Source organism: Etheostoma spectabile, unplaced genomic scaffold, assembly GCF_008692095.1.
Source record: "Etheostoma spectabile isolate EspeVRDwgs_2016 unplaced genomic scaffold, UIUC_Espe_1.0 scaffold00569473, whole genome shotgun sequence".
Taxonomy (NCBI): Eukaryota; Metazoa; Chordata; class Actinopteri; order Perciformes; family Percidae; genus Etheostoma; species Etheostoma spectabile.
The window spans coordinates 2,081-10,959 of record NW_022605150.1 but is presented as its reverse complement, the minus strand read 5'-3'; the positions used below and the strand labels follow the sequence as shown (position 1 = coordinate 10,959).

The following is an 8,879-nucleotide window of genomic DNA, read 5'->3' as shown; positions in this document are numbered from 1 at the left end:
CATTATGGCAGGATTGAACCTGCGAGGGGAGACCCCAATGGATTTCAAGTCCATCACCTTAACCACTCGGCCACGACAACCTGAAAAACAGTGCAATACTGATTTGCACTAATATTGATAACCTATTCAAGGCAAGGCAGCTTTATTAGTATAGCACCTTTCAACAACAGGGCAATTCAAAGTGCTTTGCAAAAAAAGAGTTAAAAAATAAAAATAGATGAAACACAAGAATAAAAGTTACAGTGCAGTATATGAAAATAAACATTGAAGAAATGAACATCTAACTTCCTTTGACACTCTGAGCTCCTCTCTCCTTTATCTTTCCATTTGTGTGATTCCCTTACAGCTGTGGCCTGACTCTGACTCACGAAAAAAACACGAGTAAAATTAAAAAACACTGCATAAACTTTGCTCCCGTGTTTATTTAAATATGGGTACACTTTACATGTAGGCGTATACTTTACTGCAAATTAAACTGAGATGTGAGGGTTTCAATCTCCTCCTCTGAAAGTGCTGCTTCTTAGCCGGATTACGTCTGGCCATGTCGTAAATAGTAGGGGCAAGGACTCAAAACTGAGAATATATTGGGGCGTGATATTTTAATTGTTGTGATTGTTGTGTGCCTTTACTATCACACATGTGGCTATTATGAAAGAAACTGCCTAGCAAACCCTCACAAGACTTTCGAAGGTTTCATGGTGTAATGGTTAGCACTCTGGACTCTGAATCCAGCGATCTGAGTTCAAATCTCGGTGGAACCTGGTTTTTAAGCCACAGCACAGGTGAAAAAGATCAACCTTTAACTTTCCACATCTAGTTTAAAGTAATCTTACAGGTTTAATATCCTTGGCCATTTAGACTGTACACAGTATGTTGGTGGGGGCATGTTGAGGAGTCACCTGGTTGTTAATGTAATCAGACGGAGCTCCAAATTTGACAGTATTGACTGGAAGTGATAGGCTTTGAGTTACATGGGGGATACACACTTTGCATTCAGTCTCGTAATCACCATAAAAATTAGGTATCACTGAAATTTGAACTTGTGTTGCTGCAGTCAGAGTATACAGTGTTCATCCTGAATGGGCCAGGATAGTGCATCAGAATTGCTTGTTGAATGGTCTATTAGCTTTGGAACCCCCCTTTCCCCACAGCTTTCAATTGTCAGATATGGGTGGGGGAGTGGGCACTGTGTCCAACCCTTTCTGTGTAAAAAAAAACACTAAAGAAGTCTCTTGGATTAAAGACAAAACCTCTGCGGAGAACCTTTTACCAATCCAGGTGCCCTTGGCATAGTTCTGATCTTTTGGGGTAATAGCATGGATCAGGAACCAACACATCTGGACTCAATGTGGGCAATGTACGACAATATTTGACACATTTAGACCATGAAGACAGTTATTAGTTTATTTCCCATTTGGCAGGTGTAATTGTGGACACAGTTGGACATTTTGAAGATAATTGCACAATATTGACCCAATTGTCAGTCTATTTCCCATCTGGCTGGGACATTTCTGGATTCAGGTGGACATTGTTGACAGAAACATTGGTAGATCTTGATTCCCACCATAGGATTTAGCCTGTATTGCACATTGCTTTCACATCCCGTGCAATGTATTGCCATTGTCAAGCACATTGCCACCCTGGTGACTTTCTTCCATGTCTCCATGAACGCCCAAATATTTGGGCTGACAGTTGAGAAACCTTCCCTTGTTAACTATGATATGGATGACTGAGAAACTATATCATGACATGTTTAATTTACTAAATTATAATTTTTTAAACAGGTCTTACTGAAAGTTTATTGGATCAGTCAGGATGGCCGAGCGGTCCAAGGCGCTGCATTCAGGTCGCAGTCTCCTCTGGAGGCGTGGGTTCAAATCCCACTTCTGACAACAATTGTTTTAATTTGTAACTAATCTCTGAGAGTTGATATTGGGAATAAAGAACTTAGCAGTTCTTTGTATTTAAGAGGACATGACTCTGCACGAGAAACGCGATTGCAAGTACAGCGTTTTGTGAGCGTCTTTAAACCGATGGATATGATTAAAACCTGTATACAGCCCAACCACTTACCAATCACATCACTGGAAAGACAGCATGACTTGAGGGTAGTGGATGTCGATTTGTCAAAATAAGCTGCCAGAACATGATTTTCCTCAAGAACATTACTTTTCACGGTGCTGTCAACAATTACGGCAGTTATATCATGATTCATCTCACCATGGAAATCAGGTTGAGGGTCATAATTTCTTGTTGCATCACCCTTTCTGATTGTCTACCCTTGTGTCACCAGCAAAGGAGATTAGCAGAGGATGGTTTCGATCCATCGACCTGTGGGTTAAGGGCCCAGCACGCTTCCGCTGAGCCACTCTGCTGAAAATCACCCAAGGTGGTACTTGAACCCGCAATCGCCGGTTTAGGAGGCCAGTGCCTTACCCATTAGGCCACTGGGGCTTAACAACAACCAAATACACCAGTTCAGGAGAAATACAAGTACAGTTCTGGAGATCTTGCATTCACAAGAATCGGATGGACAGACATGAAGACGCAGTCACCTTGACATTGAACCTTTGACCCCCAAAATCTCATCATTGATTTACGAGTTCTTGTGAATGTTTTTGCAAAATTTGAAGAATACGGCTTGAAGGAACCCTCTTTTCAAGAGTTTCCCTTCACGGATAAATAAAGTATTTCTGATTCTGATGTAGAGATGGACAGACGACCCACAAGCATAATAACTTCTTGCCGAGACATAACAAGAAAAAAAATAAGATGTTGGGGAGACAGAGTTAAGCCCTGACAGAATAGAGAACTTCAGACAAAAGTTGTGAAATAGTGCCAAGTGTGACCAGAAGAATTGGAAAAAAACCCTTCTCTTTTCTCCTGTTTTGTACACAACCCAAAGTTTTACAAAACAAAAGATAACTTTCACCGAATCCCTCAGTTAAATCACAGTCAATATTTGTCCAATTTAAATCATTTATCCAACAGAATTGAAACTTTAACTTACCCCGCTGTTTGAAATTGCTTCCTTGTCGTTTGGATTTCAGAGTGGACTCAGCGAGCCCTCAGTGGTTTCTGACCCTCTGTCTCTCAAAGATGTTTGGCGAGGTTTAGAGGCAGGTGATCATCAGATCCCTGGATGCACGCCCTCATCAGTCACCGGTGGAGTCCCTTTCTGATTCCTCCTTGAAATCCTATTTGTGACGCCAAACTGTAGTAGAAGTTTCTTGTTACAGCAAGGGAGGAATTTGGCTGGAATTAAGACTCTGTATATAGAATAAAGACTGAAGGCTGCAAACTGAATCAAAGTTTAGTCTCCGGTGAAAGTTTAATTGTTTTCTGCAGAGAAAAATCAAAATGACAAGAACAGCCTTCACAATGCACAAAGTTACAGAGTGACAACAGTTCTGTGTGAATACAATCAGTGATACACTTCATTATATCCAGTGCCCCCAGAAGAGAAAAACCCTTGTTTGGAAAAAAGTTTAATCTCAAACATAACAATCAGTGGACCTCAGGCAGACAGTTAGTTCCATTAAGTATTTCTGAATCTGCCCTCCTTGTGTCAAGTGTCTTGACCGGTCGTTCTATCTTAGCTGAAAAAGAACATCTTGTCTCTTGGATAGGCCATGGTCTCGACCTGGGACCTGCTATGATAAACACAAAACTGGTTCTGTCAGACTTTAGGCCATTTGTCCTTGGAGGACAAATGCAAAGTCATAGGAAATTCAGTTGTCTTCTACAAGGAGTAGGCACTGAGGACAGATTCAGAAGTCATATACTCTGAGAGGCATTGGAGATCTTATCATGAATAATTAATATGAAAATCATTGGTTAAATTTAATTTTCCATTACAAGTTACTGTTTGAAAAAATGAAAAGAATTGTTATTGACATAGAGGCAGATGAAGTGTTTATGACCCATCAATGATGACAAAAGGATACATCCGCTGTCGGGGGTCTGATTTAAAAGAAATGGTACTCTTTAAAATGTTGGGGTTCTAGCGTTAAATTAATGAGGAAGAATTTGACAAATATAAATCAACCAAAAACAAGTCCAGGAACTTAGGCCTAATCCCATTTCTTCCCCTTACCCCTACCCCTTGGCCCTCAAAATCAAGGGATTAGGCCTAGGCTGAAAACATACCCCTACGAATTGGGACACCACTTGGTTGTGGTTACGTCACAAAGCATCGCCGCTAGCTGGCTGCTACGTCACCAGAGGCGACAAGCGTTTGTCACAAGCTTCCAAGATGCCGTCTGCGAACGTGTGTATGTCGATTGCGTGGGTCTTAGTAATTTTTCTGCGATTGTCTGCAACAACTCGAAGAAATCAAGCAAGGAGGAGAGGAAGAAGTCTACGACGTTTGAAAATTCTGGCGGATCAGCTGATGGTATGTATGGATTAGCTACAAAACAACAACAACCTTAGGTTGTATTAACGTTAGCCGGAACACAGTAGCAAGCTGAGCTGGACTCGCGTACATTACATGGACGTGCATTATATTGTAACACAAACCTCATGACTATCTATGTGTACAAGTATTATTTAGGCGACGTTATTTACCGGTCCAGCCAGTGCTTTGTTCTTGGTGGGGAGACGATCTGTTTTTATTTTGGGGGGAAGAAGTAACTGTAGCCACTAGCTAGCTTTGTGCTTTGTTGTGGGGAATGTCAGACGTTATTTAGTCGATTTTTGTTTTCCTGCTATGTGCTTTGGGCAACTATAATCACGACGTGTTCTATGGGGGGGGGGGGGGGGGGGGGCTACTATGTGCTTTGTTCTTCTGAAAAGGGAAACTTTTTTCCAACTCAATGCTGTGAAATTGTTTTCTTTTCCAGACTGGTGCTCCAACTACATACTGTGCCATAAACCCCAACATGCCTATACTGCGCATGTGGTTCAATGTTGAGACTGAGCTGAGGCAGGATTTCCGCCTCACCAGAAGAGCAATGCACAGCTTGCAGAGGCTTTTGCAAAGGGAGCAGGACCACGGCTGGGGTATTGAGCTTGAAGTACTCATATACACCTATTGGCTGGCACATGGACTCTCCTATCGAGTGGTGGCCCGTGTCTTTAATGTACCAAAGGCTACAGTTCACCGCATCATCCACAGAGTGGCCCAGAGCATATGGGACAATCTAAGGAGAGCAATCTACTTCCCTCAAACAGCGGACCTGCCTGCAGTTGGTCAGGGATTTGTCAACATTTCAGGAACCCCTGCATTCCACAATGTGGTTGGAGCAATTGATTGCAGCCACATAAGGATAAAACCACCACAGCGTCACAGATTAGACTACTTGAATTACAAAGGCTTTTACTCTGTCAACATGCAGGCAATATGTGACTCAAATGGCAGGTTTCTGGACATTTTTGTGGGGTATCCGGGGTCTGTCCATGACACACGAATAATGAAAAACAGCAGTTTTTATACCACAAGACGGTATCCCCCAACGGGCTACATCCTTCTGGGTGATGGTGGGTATCCCTGTTTGGAAACTCCGATTTGCCTCATCACCCCATTCAAGGAGCCAGTGCAAGGACAAGTACAGCAGCGATTCAATTACTATCAGTCAAGGGGGCGCAGCATAATTGAAAGAGCGTTTGGCATGATGAAGACCAGATGGAGGTCAACACTTTTCAAAGCTTTGGAGGTGAAGCCCACGTTTGCACCACAGGTAATTGCTTCATGTGCCTTTTTGCACAATGTGTGCATGGACAATGGTGACACACTGGTCCCAGATGAAGACATTTTAATAGATGACGCCCACCTCCCCGTGAAGAAATGGCTTACAATGAAACCTCTGGGAATGTCAAAAGAAACAGACTGGCGGCCCTAGTTTCAGTTGGTGTGCAAGACCCATGATCATGACCAGTGTATATGTATTTTACAGATCTATGTTCATGCATGTATTTTTACTACTTAGATCTGTTTGCATATGTTTGTATACACACATCATGGTGTTTTTATATGTTTCACTTAGCATGGTGTTGAATGTCATACTACCTTTTTCTGGCATTAAACAATGATTTGATTTGAAGCTCAGTTGAGTCTGGTGTCTACTTTCAAAATGGAAGTGAAATACTTTAGTTATTTGTTGAAGGCTTGGTATTTGTTGTGTGGTCATGTCCCTTTGGGCATTTATGAATGACTCATGATTTGAATTACTGTAATAACACATTGAATAGATTTGGATGAGATGTGCAAAGAATACTTTATTCAGAATAAATTATGTAACAGGAATTTACAAAAAATGAACAGTGTATATTGTTGATTTTAAATATTTATAATATATAATGTAGTGCAACTGTTATGATATATTTAATATGAGGTTGTAACAATTCCCAAACCCACTCGGCAAAGGAAAGGTACAACGCTAGGCTACATACTTTATCAACATGGGAATAACAACAATACACTACTGCATGTTCCCCACATATAATATAGCCTCTATTAAAGATGGACATGGGCAACCATTACAAGGTAGATCTGTCAAAGGAACTATAACTTGTCAACTAATTTCTCAAAGAGAGACAAGAATCGCTCAGTCATGGCCTCGTTCTTCGCCTCGCTCTCCTCGTGGCGCCTCTGTTCCCTGTTGGACTCCTCGGTCAGGAAATCCAGGATAGGATTTCTCTTCCTTTTCTTCCCTGGGGAGGGACTTGGCAGTGGGGAACTGCTGGCTGCAGAGCTGCAGGATGGGGATGAGGGCTCCTCAATCGCCTAAAGGAACAAAATAATATTGATTTACATTCCACAAATGAACAATTTGTACACACACACGTACACACACGAGAGAGAAAGACAGCAATACAATAACATGTTAACATTCTGCGATTCGGAAATTTCAGAACACAAGATGTACTGCATAACATACCATGAGGTTTGGCGTACGCTCATCCAGAAATGATGCCACCACCACAGGAGGGTCGATTGAAGGCCTGGCACCCAACACCTCGTGCATATCTTCGTAAAACTGCCACGTTGCAGCGGTCACTTCCCCACTGTCTGTGCCGGACCCTGTTTTAGGAGTTCTTAATTCCTGGAGGGACACACAACACACTACAATGAAGCCTACAACCATACAGTATGCATTCATTGCATTCTATTGTTTTGAGAGCAAAGATGTAGTTTGTTATTTTTCTTTAACTGGACACCACATACCTTGTATTTTTGCTTCAGGTTTTCCCACTTTTTGGAAGCTTTTTGGCCTGTTACCTTTTCAAACAACCCCATGTCTTTCATCAGTTTCCTGCGTCATAAACAACAAAATGTACATGTACATTTACAGGAATGAATAACAAATGATGACAATGCAGTAACAGTTCCAATACAATAATGAATTGCTACAACAAACTCACGACTCACTCCCATTGTTGCTTTGCGCCGTATTTTGACCTCAGAAATAGATGTTCGTTCTGTGACCGAAAAGTGATGAGCTTCCTGATTTCCTCTGGCGTCCCTGTGTGATACAGCACGGTAAATGTACAGAAAATCAACAATATATATACTTTGTGTTTCACCTTCCCTACAACAAAGCACATAGCTAGCAGCTGGCTAACGTCTCCCCCCCCACCAACAAAGCACATGGCTAAAAAGTGCATCTCCCCCCCAGGACAAAGCACATGGCAGGGCTGGACTGGAACAACAAAATACTACTATTATATACTTGGCACAACATTCGATGTGAATGCAATGCACAGCATGTATCAAAATATCATAAGCAGTAGTGTACTATGTTAAGCAATGCTTGCATTATCAGCACGCTATTGATTTTTAACAACGTGGAAATTAAGAACGAATGTATCATGAACCGTTAATAATGCATGCAAATATGCGATGTATACAGTCAATTCTAGGCAGACAAATGCGGAACTGTTGTGCAAATCAACGTTAGCGTTAGCGATTAGCGTTAGCGTTAGCGATTAGCGTTAGCGTTAGCGATTAGCGTTAGCGCAAGCTACCGATTTAAAAAAAGTTTCAGTTAGGAACATGGTTGCAAGTACACATGCACAGGACTGCATAGACCACAAAACAAAACTGTCGTAACTTCTTAATCAATTATTTAAACCAAAAGTACTTACATTTATGTGTCTCTCTGGTCGATGCGGCAGCCATCGTTGATGTGTGTTTTCTAGTGAGGTCGCGTCCACACTAGATTTCAAGGGCTATACAGCCCTTGATCGATCCCCTACCCCTAGGCCGTAATACGTATTGGACCGACACTAGATCCCGCGTGAACGCGCAAAAGCTAGGGATAGGGCCAAGGGGTAGGGGTAAGGGGAAGAAATGGGATTAGGCCTAAGACCTCCTGTGACACAAACTAAGCGGTATGCTCTCTCTTTTATACCTCAGACTATCGAAAGCACAACAAGCACTGTAGTGTAGTAATTGTATTACGCTCCAGTTTTTATGGGTGTTACGGCAGGTATGAGCACACAAGATTCCATTTTTATGGTTGAAATAAACTTAATGCTTTAAGTTTATTCTTCACCAGGTGGAGACATTAAATGGTAACAATCTTCATACTGATACAAAGTATAGGAATTAGCAGAGGATGGTTTCGATCCATCGACCTCTGGGTTATGGGCCCAGCACGCTTCCACTGCGCCACTCTGCTCGGCTTATCAAGACCAGGGACTGGACAATCTGTAATTCACATTTGAGGGAAGGACCAAGGTTCCAACAGTTTACGGGTTGTAAAGTTAAACATTTGGTAGACCTTGCAACTATCTTTTATGTGAACTCAACCATTGCTTATTCACAAGACTTGTGATTCCCAGTCATATTAATACCCCCATTCCTCGAGGCACAGGCCCAACTGATGACTTCTCCTTCTCCTGTTACGTGCTGCACCCCAAGTCCATACTGACTC

The 8,879-nt window shown here is 42.0% G+C and overlaps 1 protein-coding gene, 1 long non-coding RNA gene and 3 other non-coding genes across 5 annotated transcripts; 2 read left to right on the top strand and 3 right to left on the bottom strand.

Moving 5' to 3' along the window:
• Window positions 1-80, bottom strand: trnas-uga (transfer RNA serine (anticodon UGA)). Its single transcript has one exon. It is a non-coding gene; the product is annotated as a tRNA-Ser (tRNA).
• Window positions 81-1,809: 1,729 nt separating this feature from the next.
• On the top strand, window positions 1,810-1,892 carry trnal-cag (transfer RNA leucine (anticodon CAG)). Its single transcript has one exon. It is a non-coding gene; the product is annotated as a tRNA-Leu (tRNA).
• Window positions 1,893-4,883: 2,991 nt separating this feature from the next.
• Window positions 4,884-5,843, top strand: LOC116685029 (putative nuclease HARBI1). Its single transcript, XM_032510326.1, has one exon. It carries the CDS (start codon window positions 4,884-4,886, stop codon window positions 5,841-5,843), a length of 960 nt encoding a protein of 319 aa, XP_032366217.1.
• Window positions 5,844-6,654: 811 nt separating this feature from the next.
• Window positions 6,655-7,201, bottom strand: LOC116685030 (uncharacterized). Its single transcript, XR_004330886.1, has 2 exons — window positions 7,169-7,201; window positions 6,655-6,727 (listed from the first exon to the last, which is right to left on the bottom strand). It is a non-coding gene; the product is annotated as an uncharacterized LOC116685030 (long non-coding RNA).
• Window positions 7,202-8,552: 1,351 nt separating this feature from the next.
• trnam-cau (transfer RNA methionine (anticodon CAU)) lies at window positions 8,553-8,624 on the bottom strand. Its single transcript has one exon. It is a non-coding gene; the product is annotated as a tRNA-Met (tRNA).
• Window positions 8,625-8,879: the final 255 nt, after the last annotated feature.

Bases quoted from the DNA above. Each gene is read 5' to 3' on its own strand.
- LOC116685029 (XM_032510326.1), top strand. From the start codon at position 4,884: ATGCCTATACTGCGCATGTGGTTCAATGTTGAGACTGAGCTGAGGCAG.